General features: G+C 43.0%; 1 protein-coding gene across 1 annotated transcript in view; it reads left to right on the forward strand.

Annotated features, from left to right (window-relative positions):
* The first annotated feature begins 3210 nt into the window (after positions 1-3210).
* The window catches only part of LOC115199864 (GDNF family receptor alpha-2-like), a 70809-nt gene continuing 56349 nt past the window's right edge, over positions 3211-17670 (forward strand). Inside the window, exons 1-2 of the mRNA XM_029762373.1 lie at positions 3211-3809; positions 5853-6161. Coding sequence (XP_029618233.1) covers positions 3770-3809; positions 5853-6161 — 349 coding nt within the window. The 5' untranslated portion in view covers positions 3211-3769. The remainder of the gene's footprint in view (positions 3810-5852; positions 6162-17670) is intronic.

Consider the following 17670-nt stretch of genomic DNA (forward strand, 5'->3'; position numbering starts at 1 on the left):
TTTGTTTGTTTTTTTACTCATTTTTTTATAATCTAAATTATATGTGAAGAAGGCAACAAAGATGCAGAATCATCTGGCCAAGTGCATAAATTTCCCTCAGCGCTCACAACAAGCAACATCTGACAAAGTCCCTCTACTTCTATTCGAGGTGAAAATGATGAATCAGACACCTTAACAATAGCAACAGCAAATGGTCCTCCTGGAATCAGAAGTTTTTTTTGATTCAATGGAGGAACGTAGTCAGAGAAATGCTGATGAATGTCTTGCTCGAGCTGTGTATGCAACTGGTTCACCTCTGATACTCACAGGCAATGTGTATTGGAAGAGATTTCTGAATGTTCTATGCCGAGCATACACCCCTCCAAACAGACATGTTTTATCTACTCATTTGCTGGATGCAGAGTTCAACAGAGTTCAAGTGAAGGTCAAGCAAATCATAGAGAAAGCAGGCTGTATTGCAATCATCTCTGATGGGTGGTCGACTGATCGTGGGCAAGGAATAATTAACTACATCATCTCCACCCCTCAACCAGTATTCTACAAGAGCACAGACACAAGGGACAACAGACACACCGGTCTCTACATTGCAGATGGGCTGAAGGCAGTCAATGACCTTGGATCACAGAAGGTATTTGCACTGGTGACAGACAATGCTGTGAACATGAAGGCTACTTGGTCTAAAGTGGAGGAGTTCTACCCTCACATCACATCCATTGGCTGTGCTGCTCATGCATTGAATCTGCTCCTCAAGGACATCATGGCACTGAAAACAATGGATACACTCTACAAGATAGCCAAGGAAATGGTTAGGTATGTGAAGGGTCATCAAGTTATAGCAGTAATCTACCTCACCAAGCAAAGTGAGAAGAATAAGAGCACCACATTGAAACTGCCCAGCAACACCCGTTGGGGTGGTGTTGTCATCATGTTTGACAGTCTCCTGGAGGGGAAGGAGTCTCTCCAAGAAATGGCCATATCACAGTCTGCAGATATGGACAGCCCCATCAAGAGGATCCTCCTGGATGATGTATTTTGGGAGAGAGTGGTAAGCAGTCTGAAACTCTTGAAACCTATAGCAGTAGCCATTGCACAGATTGAGGGAGACAATGCCATCCTGTCTGATGTTCAGACTCTGCTTGCAGATGTAAGAGAAGAAATCCGTACTGCCCTGCCCACTTCACTGTTGCTCCAAGCAGAGGAAACTGCAGTTCTGAAATACATCAAAAGCATGAAGACTTCTGCCTGAAGCCCATACACACCGCAGCGTACATGTTGGACCCCAAGTATGCTAGCAAGAGCATCCTGTCTGGTGCAGAGATCAACAAGGCCTATGATGTCATCACTACCGTGTCTTGCCACCTTGGCCTGGATGAGGGCAATGTTCTTGGCAGTCTGGCGAGGTACACTTCCAAGCAAGGGCTTTGGGATGGAGACGCAACATGGCAGTCATGCCACCATATCTCATCAGCCACCTGGTGGAAGGGACTTTGTGGATCTGAGGCTCTTTCCCCTGTTGCCTCCTTCATCCTCCAAATTCCACCAACATCAGCTGCCTCAGATCGCAATTGGTCCTTGTTTGGGAACACACACACCAAACCACGCAACATGCTGACCAATACAAGGGTTGAAAAATTGGTGTCCATCCATGCAAATTTGAGGCTTTTTGAGCCTGACACCGAGCCATCCTTAAGAAGGTTGGAAAGTGACAGTGAAGATGAGGCCTCAGAGTCTGATGTTCAAGAGGTGGACATTGAGGAGGTCCAGGGGGAAGACATGGAAGCCTGAGAGGAAGACAACCAAAGTTTTACAGATGTATGTTGATAACGTTTTTGGGAGATGCAATGGATCATTGGGGATCATTCAATATTCCCTTTTGTTGTTCATTGAAATCATCCTATGAGAAGAGTCAACTCATTTAATTAAAGCAATTCTTAACTAAATTATCCTTTTTTTCTATTGGAAGGGTTTAATCATTTGCAATTATGTCCACTTATGATAAGGTAAATATATCCAATGCAAAAAACATCTACATTTAAATGGTATTAATATTAATTTACATATATTCCCGTTAATTCCCATGTAATCCCGTTAATTCCCACAGAAAGTTTCCACCTCTGAATATTCCCCAAAATGTGCAACCCTAGGGACAACCGAAGAACCCATTTAGATTCTAGAATCTAGATAGCATGTTTTTTTCCCCAAGAGTGTGGATGGTATATATAAATTGATAAACCCATCAATGACATTACACCATCCAATACTATGTGACACTATGGCACACTTGAAGTCAAGGAAGTCGATTTTAACGACCAAAATGGTATCTCATGGAGGAGATTTTCAAGACATAAAATGCGCAGTTTGAGCTAGTCCAGGAAGTGACGTGGCAAGCTAGCTCAGTGCTGCCCCTGTAACACATGACCATCTGACAGTTTATCATCATTATTAGGCACTGGCCATGCAGTTTTTCAATGTGCCTGTCTCTAAATAGACTGTTTTCAAGATTTGTAAAGATGTATGATGGCCAGAACCCATTTAAGCAATGAAGCGCAACAGTCATTTTTTTAAATGGGAAAGACATTTTGAAAAATGTAGGTTTTGTGCCTCAACATTTACTTCCTGGTTTGAGACCATGAATATAACGTCCCATGAAGTGTAATGATGGGATATAGTGGAAATGAATTAGCCTGTTGTTGTTATCTCTGCCATTTGAGAGGTCTGCATTTGATAACTCTTTTAGACATGTAGGCCTACATGTTATGAACTGGCATTGACATGGTAAAAGTAGGGTTTATGTGATCCCATGAATATACCTGACAAATAATAACATGTGTCACACATTTTGTGATGTGCAGGAACAGGCAAATGTCCTGTCTTGACTTTTTAAAGAGGATGTTCGTTTTATGGTGAATGAGGTGATTGTGGAAGCATTAAAACAACAATTAATTTGATGACATACATGATACAGCCAATTCCGAAATGTCACAATCACTGAAGATAATTGCCGTAGGCCAGTAATCGAGCAGTCAACCAGAAGATGGACTCCTCTCATAATAATTTGACAGAAGCCATATTCTTGCATAAATAGCGTTCTTCATAGTTTTTCCAGTAAATGAGTGAGTCAGCATCGCCCTCTGCTGGTTTCCCGAAGCTCGTGAAATTAACTCCTGTGATGCCAGACCACTCAAAAAGAAGCGCAGATACTCAGAAAGTCAAAGGCGCGCGGCTTTTGGAGAGTCAAGTCTTCACTCGGCAATGTCCCTCATTCGTAGGCTACAGTAATTGTAGTTTCCGTATTCCTCCAGAGAAATGTCATTGTAAAAAGTTATCTGACATCATTATCGTTGCCAAATATTTTTGGGGGGCATATCGTTTCAAGTGTGGGAGCTGCGAACTGGATCATCAGAGCTCTTGATGCAGAGAGATGCCACAGTTCATTCGATATGTACGGTGTATATATAGTCTACGACCTATCAAATAACTGCTCACAGACTGGGATTTAATTCCTTTACCAAGAGGATTTTGAGATTGTCCTTTTTGTGTATTTCCGAATTTGGAATCTGGATTAATGAGAGTGGAAATTGTGAAGGCGCGTTCCGTAGCCTAAATTGTATTTTTTTTGCGCGAATATTTAAATTCTCCCAGTTGTAGTTACGACGGAATCAACTATTTGGAAAGGGAATTACAACACGTTTACAAAAGGAAGAAATTAAATCAGATCCTCACTTTGACAGCTTCTTGACCTTGAATCTAATTAGGCTACCAATTCTTTATGATGTGGATTTATTTCTACCCCGTTCTTTTTCTATTAGGTGAGACATTTATATTTTGATGGTTCTTAAGTTTTAAATGCAGACAAAACAATGTATTCAATTGCACGACATGCATGGGGGATAGTTTTGTAATTGTTGTGAATATTATACATTCATTAGGACTCTTTCATTTGAGGTTGTTTCGCCTATAGCCTACTTATTGTGAAATCAATCTTAAGTTTCACTATCGGATCATTAAATGTATTACATTTAAATTGTTTCCTTAATTACCCATAGAGTGCACGTTTGAACTTATTAGGTGCAACATTTGACCTATACTCCCAACTTGTTGTTTGTGCAGATATGTATTGTCTTTTCTCATCTCGTCTGCCTATTTTATTAAGGTTGAGATAGTGAAATAACTCACATAAAGTTAATGCATAGCCTAAACATGATGATGATGATGTTGATGATGATGATCTGTCTTGTTGGTAGAAGATGCTCAATTAATGACTTACTGATAGTGGTTATATGCATAATTTAGTTGTACTGCATACTCCCTGTACTTTAAACCAATTGCAAAGTCTATAGCAATATCTCCCTTAGCAGTTTGCAGGTTTACCTAAAGGTATCTCTCATGTCAGTCTTTCCATCTAAATAGGAGTCAGTGTTTGTGTCGTTCCTTGTCTATGCCATTCAAGAGATACGCCTCTGTCTATGTTTGTTATTGATTTGACTGCCATACACAACAACAATATGGAACACTATAATATTCTGAAGGTAAGTGCATTGGGATCAATGACCACACACAGGCAGCCCAATTCTGATATTTTGCCAAATTATTGGTCGTGACCAATCAGATCAGATATCTTGCTAATAAATGGGCAAAATATCAGAATTGGGCTGCCTGTGTAAACGCAGCCCATGAAGCATAACAGATAATAGACTGAAATATATCATATAACTAGTTGATGCATCAAATGCGTGTGTGCTAATCATAGCCTACATACAAATGAACATGTCAAACAACAAATGACTTGTCAAACAACTATCATATATTTTCCTGGGTCTATTTGTCAAAGAAAATCTTGCACCTGTTTCATCCCAGTTGGCAAAACCGGTTGCAATGACGTCATGTTCGGGTTTTATACTGATTTCAAAATGACATTTTCAATACATCTCTTTAGTGACCAGACAAAACACATGTAACTGATTCTAATCTGGTTATCTGACCAGATAACAACCAAAATATGAAGTCTGTCCTCAGACTCCTTGATGCTGTTGTAATCAGGTAATCTAACGTATGTACAGCCAGAAATGTAGTTTACAACCAGAATATGTGATTATTATGTCCCATGCCAAATTCTGCCTCTGAGATTGCAGCATTGTAAGGAGTTTGAGTTTCCAATTGCACAGTAGCCTGCATTTATAATAGGTCTATCAGATTCTGCTCTTGAAAGAAGAGCAATATTATTACATTCTCAAGACGGTTTAGGACCAATATATAGTTCCTAGTGGACAACATTTGGCACGGGATGTCATAATGATGTCATTTACTGGTTGATTTGTTGTTTGTTTTTGTAGCTAATACATTACGACCAAAGATGTATTTTTCATGACAACATTGAGACATGAAATATAATATGCCATATCTGGTCAGAAAACCATATAAAAATATTTCAACCCAAACATTGCATCAGAAAACCATCAGAATGGCGTCATTGCAACCACTTTTGTCCGCTGGGTGATGACACGGTTATTTAACTGCATTTCCTTATACCGTATGTGTATGTATTCTCTGCATGTTTCACATTCGTAAACAAAATGTCCAGTGATCAGAAATCCTTTACACCAGTGTTTCCTGAACCTCAATTAGTACCCCACAGCTATTCCACTTATTTCATGTATTCCAGTACTAGCACTATTAAGTCAATTTTGTCAGATGTGCTAGTTGTGGAATATATCAAACACATGGAATGCCTGGAGGTACTCAAGGAGAGGTTTCATACAGCACCAGTGACACGGTAAATCCATCAAATATTCCCATGCTTGTGTAACTCCATATGTCAGACCAATAAAACAGCCTCCTGTTCCCTCCCTCAGACGGGGTTGTGTCCTCCTGGGGTGGTTCCTCGTCGGCCCTGGTTGGGATGGGTGCCCATGGCTGGTTGGATTGCGTGAGGGCCAGTGACATATGCAACCAGAACCCCCAGTGCAGCTCCCGCTACCGGGTGATGCGTCAGTGCCTGGTGGGCAGAGAGAGGGACACCATGCTGGCCAACAGGGAGTGCCAGGCTGCCCTGGAGGTGCTGCTGGTCAGCCCGCTGTATGACTGTCGATGTAAAAGGGGCATGAAGAAAGAGCTTCAGTGTCTGCAGAGCTATTGGAGCATCCACATGGGCCTGACCGAAGGTGAGACTGAAATCAATGAATAAATTGTTTAAAAAAATTGTCTTGAACCATATACATAGATACTTGCATAATGAGATCTGCATGTATGTGTCACGCTCGTAGAAAAGGTTGGACCAAGGCGCAGCGTGATTTGAGTTCCACATATTTATTTAAAGTGAAACTAAGAAAACAACAAACATACAACGAACGTGAAGTCGTAGTGCTCAACACACTAACACAAAACAATGACACCTTAAGTATGATCCCCAATTAGAGACAACGAACATCAGCTGCCTCTAATTGGGAACCATACCAAGAGCACCAACATAGAAATGAAAAGACTAGACCACACCCTAGTCACGCCCTGACCTACAACACCATAGAGAACCAATGGCTCTCTATGGTCAGGGCGTGACAGTACCCCCCCCCCTTAAAGGTGCGGACTCCGGCCGCAAAACCTGAAACCAAATGGAGAGGGTAGGGGGGGTGACTAGTGTCGGTGGCGGCTCCGGTGCGGGTCAACGCCCCCGCCCAGACCCCGGATCCGGCCATGGCACCGGCTGAACGCCGTGCCTGGACTGGGCATCGGCGCAGAGGAAGGCTCCGGCCTTGGAGCGGTACTGGATGCTGTGCCTGGACAGGGCACCGGCGCAGAGGAGGGCTCCGGCCATGGAGCTGGGTTGGCCGCCGTGCCTGGACTGGGCACCGGCGCAGAGGAAGGCTCCGGCCTTGGAGCGGGACTGGACACCGTGCCTGGACTGGGCACCGGCGCAGAGGAAGGCTCCTGCCAGGGAGCGGGACTGGACACCGTGCCTGGACTGGGCATCGGTGCAGGTTGCACCGGACTGATGACACGCTCCTCAGGTCGAGTGCGTGGAGCCGGCACAGGACGCTCCGGGCTGGAGAGGCGCACTGGAGGCCTAGTGCGTGGAGCCGGTACAGGTGGCACCGGACTGTTGACACGCACTCCAGGGTGAGTGCGAGGAGCTGGCACAGGACGTACCGGACTGGGGAGGCGCACTGGAGGCTTGGTGCGTGGAGCCGGCACAGGTGGCACCGGACTGGTGACAGGCTCTTCAGGTCGAATGTTGAGCAGAACACACTTGACCAACATCTCTCTCCTCTCTCTCTCTCCCAACTTCTCCATCGCCTCCCTGACGGTCTCTGGCTCTTCAGGGCGAGTGCGGGAAGCTGGCACAGATGGCACCGGACTGGTGTCACGCTCTTCAGCACGCCTGCGCTGCAGCATACTCCTTGCCAAAGTAATTCTCTGATATCCCTCCTCACACTGCTCCATCGACTCCCAGGCGGGCTCTGGCCCGCTCCTTGGCTCGGCTGACCACCCCTCGTGACCCCCCCCCCAAAAAAAATCTTGGGATTTCTGTGGCTGTCCCCGGCGTTGTCGCTGTCCTTCCTGAGTCCTCTGCGACTCCCGCCAAGGAAGGGTCTCGTGTCCTCCCATGAACTCTTCCCAGGTCCAACTCACGTTTCCCTCCATTGCACGCTGCTTGGTCCTTGTTTGGTGGGATATTCTGTCACACTCGTAGAAAAGGTCGGACCGAGGCGCAGCGTGATTTGAGTTCCACATCTTTTATTACTGTGAAACTTAAACAAAACAATAAACAAACTACTACAAACGGGAAAGCCGTAGTGCACAAAACACTAACACAAACAATATCCCACAATTCAGGTGGGAGAAAGGGCTTCCTGAATATGATCCCCAATTAGAGGCAGCTGTCTCTAATTGGGAACCATACAACTCACCAACATAGAAATAACATGACATGAACATCCCCTGGTCACGCCCTGACCTACAACACCAGAGAGAACCAAGGGCTCTCTATGGTCAGGGCGTGACAGTATGTGCATAGATAAGAATTAGAAACAGAATTTGATTTGGTGAAATGGTGTTGCAGCAGTAAACTGAATCAAAAAACAGAATATATAGATGATAAACATATGCAGACAGAATAACTCTGCTATTATGAATTGTATATGTCATTGATTAAAAAAAATGTTTTGTTCATGAACAAACACGTAATCAACAAATAGATCTAATTAGATACAGTGGCTACATGATCATCTAGGTCTCTTTAAAAAAAATGCAGAGAATAAGGAAAGTCTCATGGATTGTATACTGCACCTGCTACAGGCTAGAGTGTTTTCGCAAAGTATTCAGACCCCTTCACTTTTTCCATATTTTGTTAGGTTACAGCCTTATTCTAAAATTGATTAAATTAATTATTTCCCTCATCAATCTACGCAAATACCCCATAATGACAAAGCGAAAACAGGTTTTTAGAAGTGTTTGCATTTCAGCCCTTTGCTATGAGTATTCAGACCCTTTGCTATGAGACTCGAAATTGAGCTCAGGTGCATTCTGTTTCCATTGATCATCCTTGAGCTGATTGGAGTCCACCTTTGGGAAATTCAATTGATTGGACATGATTTGGAAATGCCCACACCTGTCTATATAATGTCCCACAATTGGCAGTGCATGTCAGAGCAAAAACCAAGCCATGTGGTCGAAGGAATTGTCCGTAGAGCCCCGAGACAAGATTATGTCGAGTCACAGATCTGGGGAACGGTACCAAAACATTTCTGCAGCATTAAAGGTCCCCAAGAACACAGTGGCCTCCATCATTCTTAAATGGAAGAAGTTTGGAACCACCAAGACTCTTCCTAGAGCTGGCCGCCCGGTCAAACTGAGCAATCGATGGTCACTCTGACAGAGCTCCAGAGTTCCTCTGTGGAGATGGGAGAACCTTCTAGAAGGACAACCATCTCTGCAGCACTCCACCAATCAGGCCTTTATAGTAGAGTGGCCAGATGGAAGCGACTCCTCAGTAAAAGGCACATGGCAGCCCAATCTGAGTTAGCCAAAATGCACCTAAAGGACTCTCAGACCATGAGAAACAAGATTCTCTGATCTGATGAAGCCAAGATTGAACTCTGTGACCTGAATGCCAAGCATCACATCTGTAAGAATTTGGCTCCATCCCTACGTTGAAGTATGGTGGTGGCAGCATCATGCTGTGGGGGTGTTTTTCAGTGGCTGGGACTGGGAAACTAGTCAGGATTAAGGGAAAGATGAATGGAGCAAAGTACAGAGAGATCCATGATGAAAAAGTGCTCCAGAGCACTCAGGACCTCAGACTAGAGCGAAGGTTCACCTTCCAACAGGACAATGGCCCTAAGGACACACCCAAGACAAAGCAGGAGTGGCTTTGGGACAAGTCTCTGAATGTCCTTGAGTTTCCCAGCAAGAGTCCGGACTTGAACCCAATCTAACATCTCTGGAGAAACCTGAAAATAGCTCTGCAGCGATGCTCCTCATCCAGCCTGACAGAGCTTGAGAGGATCTACAGAGAATAATGGGAGAAACTCCCCAAATACAGGTGTGCCAAGCTTGTTGCGTCATACCCAAGAAGGCTCGAGGCTGAAATCACTGCCAAAGGTGCTACAACAAAGTACTGAGTAAAGGGTCTGAATACTTATGTAAATATCATATTTCCGTTTTTAGTTTTTAATACATTTTCAAACATTTCTAAAAAACAGTTTTTGATTTGTTATTATGTGGTATTGTGTGTAGTTTGATGAGCGGAAAAAAATATTTTATCAATTTTAGAATAATACTGTAACATAACAAAATGTGTAAAAAGTCAAGGGGTCTGAATACCTTCCAAATGCACTGTATATTGATACCCCTGATGAAAAATATATGCTTTCCATTCTCTGTGAAATAATGGAGCAATAATGCAATTACAGCAGCAAGACCTGTTAGGGGTGCGCTATTGGTTTTCACCTAAAGTGTTCCATATTATCATATTATTAGGTTATAAACCCACCGTTCAATGGCCTGGAGCCAGCCATTTGCACAATCCAGGAGGTAATATTTCACTTAGACCTTAGTCCTTCAAAAGCCTACTTCACATTGTCATAAGCGTGGCATAATGAATGTTTCAAGACATCACCGCAGCTGATGTCACATCAGATCATAAGATCTAATGTAGTCAAAATCTTTGACACACCATATGCTATTCAACTGTGGCTAAGTCACTTTTACCAGGAGCTAACTTCCTATGGCACCAGTCAAGGTATGTCAGTCTCTATGCCTATGCTCTAGGATAGAGGGTTCAAGTGAAATGTTTGGACACTAAAGCAGGCCTATCTGAACAGAGTTACAATTGGACTTACAGTAGGCTACATACAGTAAGCTGTTTTGACAAATACAGACCTCCCCTGTGTCTTTCACTGAGGATACTTGACCGAACAATGCAAGTGTCCCATTTTGGCACTGTCCAGGGAGATGAAACAGGCTTTAATGGAGGACAGGGCTCTTACAGTGCAGCTTTAATCTAATCATGATCCATTGTGCAGTCAACCAGGCTTTTGTTAACTGGAAACAATCAGTATATAACATTGTTCTCTCGAAACAAACACGAGGGCCGATTCCCCACAGACCCTCAAAAACGCTGCAAGCCACTTAAAAAATGGTTGTGGACAAAACCCAGAAAAAGTTAGGATATTGTAGGAAGAGCACCAGCTTGAAATGTTTTCTCAGCAGATACGGGAATGTCTATGGGCTATGTAGATAATTCCTAAGAGCCAGCCTGTGTTGCTATTGACTAAAATAGCAAGTCATTTAGGGAATTTTGGGACATATTTATTAAAGGTTTGTGTGTGCTAAATTGCAGCAAAAATGTTGCATTCTCTGCATTTTGCATAAATAATTGTAGGTAGTGTTAATGAATTGTAGGTAGCGTCTGCTAAATTACATTTTAGTAATTTAGCAGACGCTGTTATCCAGAGCGACTTACAGGAGCAATTAGGGTTAAGTGCCTTGCTCAAGGGCACATCAGCAGATTTTTCACCTAGTCGGCTCGGGGATTCAAACCAGCTACCTTTCGGTTATTAGCCCAATAATCTTAACCGCTAGGCTACCTGCCTAGACATTAAGAGGGGCGAATGTTAAAACATTAACAGAGATAAAATGAGCAAAGGCACGCCATCTGCAAGTTTCCTATAAATTGATTGTCCTTTTATAATCTTCGTCTTCTATTCTTTTGATTCGTGGATTTCCAATATTTATATTCATGAAATGCTCTGAGCATAATGCAGGGGTAAGGGCTTACACTCCTAGTGCAATGACAACCACAAATCTCACACATTAGCAGTCTTTACATTTCTGTTTACTGAATTTGCCCTTATTTGTGTGATAAAGAAGGCTACTTTGCTGTATTCCAAGATTAGTGACTGCTTAGACTTTGTTACACTGTGCATGTGGTAGTTTGGGCAGCAAACTGGAGGGCGTTGCTGCTGTGAAAAGGAACAGCATTCATTGGGCTACTTGCGCTCCGTCTTTGGCACTCGTTAATATTGTACATGTGAACTGTTAATTGAGGTTTTAAAAGAAATGCCAGCTGAATGCAATGTGTCAGTGACAGATAATGGTTGGCCTTTTGAATAGGTCCTTCTCACTGCCGGACAACAGGGGTTTGGAGTCTGAATCTATAAAAGGCGTAATTACTACGTGGGAAGCATACTCTTTAATAACATAAAGGTAGCTGCATTTCTCTTTCGATTAAGCCTCATGGAGAGAGCACAAGGGTTTGAGGCAGTTCCGGCCAGTCAGTTAAGAAGTCCCATTCTTCACATATCACCATTTTGTTCTTTCAAATGAAAGTGAATTGAGCAGATAGCTAAGAGAATTGAAGGCCTTTATGTGGGCGGTTTCCTTGCAGTTTAATTAGTAGAATATATTTCTACAGCAGGGAGCATACGTGAGTCTGTCTCAGGCCATTGTGAGATCTTACATGAAATAACGAAGTAAGCACTTAAAAAAAAATGATTTTCCCGCTAGTATTCCAAAGGTCAGGAGCAGAATCTGTCAGTATTCCATGCTAATATCACTACACAGCTAATTTAGAGAGGGGAAATAGGAACCCTATGCCAGCTTGAGTATGTTATTCCTAGGACCCAAGCAGAGTCAAGGGAGAAACACATAAGGTTACAGAGGTACACAGTATTCCTCAGTGAAACCATCATTACCATGAGCAATGGTAGCAGTCACCAGCCATTACCTTAGCCATCCACTGTCATAAGGTGCACATTTCTCCAGTGAGGCAACGGGAGTTTGCTTCTGCATGCTGAATGTGTCCTCTGTTTTTACACATCTCGCCACGCTCGCTAGGTGGGTGCTTCATCATCAGAGGAAGAGACCTGTCAATATTTTTCTGGAACAAATCAATAGAGATTTTCAGGCCCCCCCAAAAACCTGTGAAAAGGATCAATGAAATATGATGACAGGGACGGCATTCTATGTCCTTGCAAATCCCTCTAATGATTCCTTTACTGTAACTGAAGATCTATCGAGCAGATTTCAATATGACTGAAATGACACCCAGAGTGGCTGCTATAGTTGGGAAATTCGCCCCTCTTACCCTGGCAGGAAGAGACAGACTATTTTGCCTTCTGAATACGGGCAAGTGGGGATTTGGATTTGTCCCGCCATAAAGGTTTATGGATGATTGAATGCGGATCATTGGAATCATGCGAATGGACTAGCTATCAGAGCCGTTGCCATTTTCTTCTACACAGATGGTCTTCAACCACTGAGAAATATGTAATCAATATTCTTCATTTATGCAAATATACCAGGTCAGCTTTAAACAAATAAGGTGAATGACAGCTATTAAAATGTACTTTGCTTCAAGCTATAAGCTGTTTGCCAAGACCGGAAAAATCCATAGGACACTTCCATCACCTCAGGAATGTACTCCTATTGATAATGAATATGGGATGGATTTTAGATTCTCTACAGCTTAAAACTCTTAGGCAGTCATCCACTGAATCAACTTAACCCAAAGAGTCCCACCGTAACGCCAGCATGTTTCGACCTTCTAACCCCTTTTTAAAAAATGTGGTGTTTAAGCTACAGATTTCTGGGTTGTACCATCGGTGGTTATGATATCCCGATGGGGCCTGGGGTCAGGAATTTTTACAACAACGTCTGTGGAGTCTGAATGATTTGCGCTGCAAACTATTAAAAGCTATCTATAAAAAGCTGAAACTCTCACGAGCACGTACAAATTTTGCTCTATGACGCCCACAAGCTACACAAGAACTGTTAGAAGGTAAAAGGTTCTTCTACATAGAAGATCATTGGAAATCTCAGGACATAGTGTCTATAATACTGTAATAAGCTCACATATTTACTGTCACAAACTCCACGCAGTTGTCGCTGACTAGTTGGATATTCATTTCTCACGGAGCAAAGAATTTCTGAACTTACAGCATTCATATAAATTCATTTTTATCAGATTTTTGTTTTGGCAGAACTCATTTTTGTCAATAAAACTCATGAATGCAACTGTTTATGTCAAATTGTTTTGTTTTCTACTGGTGGCCCTGGCTGTCCTGAAAATAAAATGGTCAAACACTTCGTTGTGAGGCTAAATATAAGGGCTGGACATGCAGATAAATGAAAGTCAGATAAATGAAAAGCCGATCTTTGCTGGGATCTTGGGACTGATAGGGTTAAGAGCAATATCCTCCTACGAGGAACTCATGATTGTCTGTTTCACTCTGGCCATGCGCAACACTGTCAGAGCAAATGAAGTCAAACTGAGTCTTAATTACCACGATAAGTTGTTGCCCTCCGGCAAACCATCATACACTAAACAGCTGGGAATAATGTTTTGTATTACCTGAGGAATACATTATTGGTTGGGTGACTGTCACATAGCACAGTTGTTGAAGAACAGAGTGCCATGGCCTCCCTGCTGTGAATATGAATCTGTCAAACCCCAAGCGAGAGAACGATGCTGTATTTGTGCAGTTCTAATTTTGCATGGCATGTGATGACATTAGAAAACACTTTCAAAATCCATTCACTACCTTCATTCATGCTATCATTTTATGTTTGACAATGTTATTAATGAATGATTACTTCTTTGACTTACAATCAAATGAATTGTTATTATACACTGAGAATAGCAAACATTAGGCATTAGGAACACCGTCCTAATATTGAGTTGCATCCCCTCTCAGAACAGACTCAATTTGTCAGGGCATGGACACTGGCCAATGTTGACTCTAATGCTTCACACAGTTGTGTCAAGTTGGCTGGATGTCCTTTAGGTGGTAGACCATTCTTTTTTAATATTTAACATTTAATTATTATTATTGAATTTTTTGTATTTTTTTACCCCTTTTTCTCCCCAATTTCGTGGTATCCCAATTGGTAGTTACAGTCTTGTCTCATCGCTGCAACTCCCGTACGGACTCGGGAGAGGCGAAGGTCGAGAGTCATTCGTCCTCCGAAACACAACCCAACCAAGCCGCACTGCTTCTTGACACAATGCCCATCCAACCCGGAAGCCAGCCGCACCAATGTGTCAGAGGAAACACCGTACACCTGGAGACCTGGTCAGCATGCACTGCGCCCGGCCCGCCACAGGAGTCGCTAGTGCGCTATGAGACAAGGATATCCCTGCCGGCCAAACCCTCCCTAACCCGGACGACGCTGAGCCAATTGTGCGCCGCCCCATGGGCCTCCCGGTCTCAGCCGGCTGTGACAGAGCCTGGGCTCGAACCCAGAATCTCTGGTGGCCTTAGACCACTGCGCCACCCGGGAGGCTCTGGTAGATCATTCTTGAGACAAACAGGAAACTGTTGAGCATGACAACCCCAGCAGTGTTGCAGTCCTTGACACAAACCGGTGCTCCTGCCACCTACTACCATACTTTGTTCAAAGGCACTTCAATCTTTTGTTTGCCCATTCACCCTCTGAATGGCACACATACACAATCCATGTCTCAATTGTCTCAAGGTTTAAAATCCTTCTTTAACCTGTCTCCTCCCCTTCATCTACACCAGGGGTCTCCAACAGGTAGATCGCGTGCTACCAGTAACTCGGAGCCCACCTATGAGTAGCTCGGCAAACAATTCTGAAAGTACATGCAATTTTCACGTGTTCCACCGCAAACTGTCATAAACCAATCTCACAAGTATCAGACACCACAACATTGACATTATCTCAAATTTGGTTAGCCACTATTGACTTAATAAGCCAAACCTAACACAATATCTGCCAATTAATTTCTAGCAATATTGCCCCTGTCTGTCTGTGATGCGTGCGATTGTTTGTTTATCACTCTGTGTGTAGCCAGTTGATGTGGTTACCATCTCGTGGGTTGACAGAAATACTCAATTAAATGTTAACTGCAAAGTAGGCTTACCTGGCAGAAGTATATCATGAGTAAGTATATCATTTGTATCTACTATTTGTTATTTGCTAAATTTGCCATGAAATGAGCAGCAGTAGGCCTACAGAACCATCGCTAGACTGGCCCATTACATGCTGACTAGACCGGGCACGCACGTGCGTCCGTTGATTTTGTCCATCCACACCAGATGTGATCAGGACATGCATGTTGAAATATCACAATGAACTGGGATATAAACATCGGGTTGTTAGTTTACCTGAAGAAATAACCAACATGGGTACAAAACCCGACGCGCACCAGTAAACATGTGCACAAGCACTTACAACAAACAATTCCGCAGAAAGACATGGGGGGAACAGAGGGTTAAATACACAACACTTAATGGGGGAAATGAAAACCAGGTGTGTAGGAAAACAAGACAAAACAAATGGAAAATGAAAAGTGGATCGACGATGGCTAGAAGACCGGTGACACCGACCGCCGAATGCCTCTCGAACAAGGAGAGGAACCGACTTCAGTGGAAGTCGTGACAATAACAAATGTTGCTTATCAATCTACACACAATAGCCCATAATGACAAAGCGAAACCGTTGTTTTTACATTTTTGCAAAATTATTAGAAATACAAACAGAAATACCTTAATTACATAAGTATTCAGACCCTTTGCTATGAGATTTGAAATTGAGCTCAGGTGCATCCTGTTTCCATTGATTATCCTTGAGATGTTTCTATAACTTGATTGGAGTCCACCTGTGGTAAATTTATTAGATTTTTGACATGATTTGGAAAGGCACACACCTGTCTATATAAGGTCCCACAGTTGACAGTACATATAAGAGCAAAAACCAAGCCATGAGGTCGAAGGAACTGTCCGGATTGTGTCAAGGCACAGATCTGGGGAAGGGTACCAAAACATTTCTGCAGCATTGAAGGTCCCCAAGAACACTGTGTCCTCCATCATTCTTAAATGGAAGATGGTTGGAACCATCAAGACTCTTCCTAGAGCTGGCCGCCCGGCCAAACTGAGAAATCGGGGGAGAAAGGACTTGGTCAGGGAGGTGACCAAGAACCCGATGGTCACTCTGACAGAGCTCCAGAGTTCCTCTGTGTAGATGGGAGAATCTTCCAGAAGGACAACCATTTCTGCCTTTATGGTAGAGTGGCCAGACTGAAGCCACTCCTCAGTAAAAGGCACATGACAGCCCGCTTGGAGTATGAGAAACAAGATTCTCTTTGGCCTGAATGCCAAGCATCACATCTGGAGGAAACCTGGCACCATCCCTACGATAAAGCATGTTGGTGGCAGCATCATGCTGTGAGGATGTTTTTCAGCGGCAGGGACTGGGAGGCTCGTCATGATCGAGGGAAAGACGAACAGAGCAAAGTACAGAGAGATTATTGATGAAAACCTGCTCCAGAGCGCTCAGGACCTCAGACTGGGTCGACGGTTCAACTTCCAACAGGACAATGACCCTAAGCACACAGCCAAGACAACGCAGGAGTGGCTTCGGGACAAGTCTCAATGTCCTTGAGTGGCCCAGCCAGAATCAGACTTCAACCCGATCGAACATCTCTGGAGAGACCTGAAAATAGCTGTGCAGTGACTCTCCCCATCCAACCCGACAGAGCTTGAGAGGATCTGCAGAGAAGAATGGAAGAAACTCTCCAAATACAGGTGTGCCAAGCTTGTAGCGTCATACCCAAGAAAACTCAAGGCTGTAATTTTTGCCAAATTTGCTTGTATAAAGTACTGAGTAAGAGTCTGAATACTTGTGTAAATGTGATTTTTCTGTTGTTTTTTTAAATACATTTTCAAAAATGTCTAAAAACCTGTTTTTGCTTTGTCATCATGTGGTATTGTGTGTAGATTGATGAGGATGATTAGATTTTTTTTATCCATTTTAGATTAAGGCTGTAACGTAACAAAATGTGGAAAAAGTCAAGGGATCTGAATACTTTCCAAATGCACTGTATGCTCCTAAATACCAAGTTCTATTTTAAAGCCTTGCTACGGAGACGCTCGTTGATGCACGCGAGCAGTTTGGATGAAATGATTGAATAACATGTATGCGTACATTTATTTTGCAACGTAAGGGCACGTAACACGAACGTTGGGGTCAGCATGTTAGATGGCACATTCCTCAATTTCTAGATGTGCAATTAAAGGGGAATTACATTTTAAAAATCTTCCAGGCCTAAAAATGTTTTTCTTCTGATATGATTTAACCATTGACATGGACTCAGAACATCCAATTTCGTTGTTTCCCTATGAACAATTTTAATTTTGAAGGAAAATAATT

Source organism: Salmo trutta, chromosome 9 (assembly GCF_901001165.1).
Source record: "Salmo trutta chromosome 9, fSalTru1.1, whole genome shotgun sequence".
Classification (NCBI taxonomy): domain Eukaryota; kingdom Metazoa; phylum Chordata; class Actinopteri; order Salmoniformes; family Salmonidae; genus Salmo; species Salmo trutta.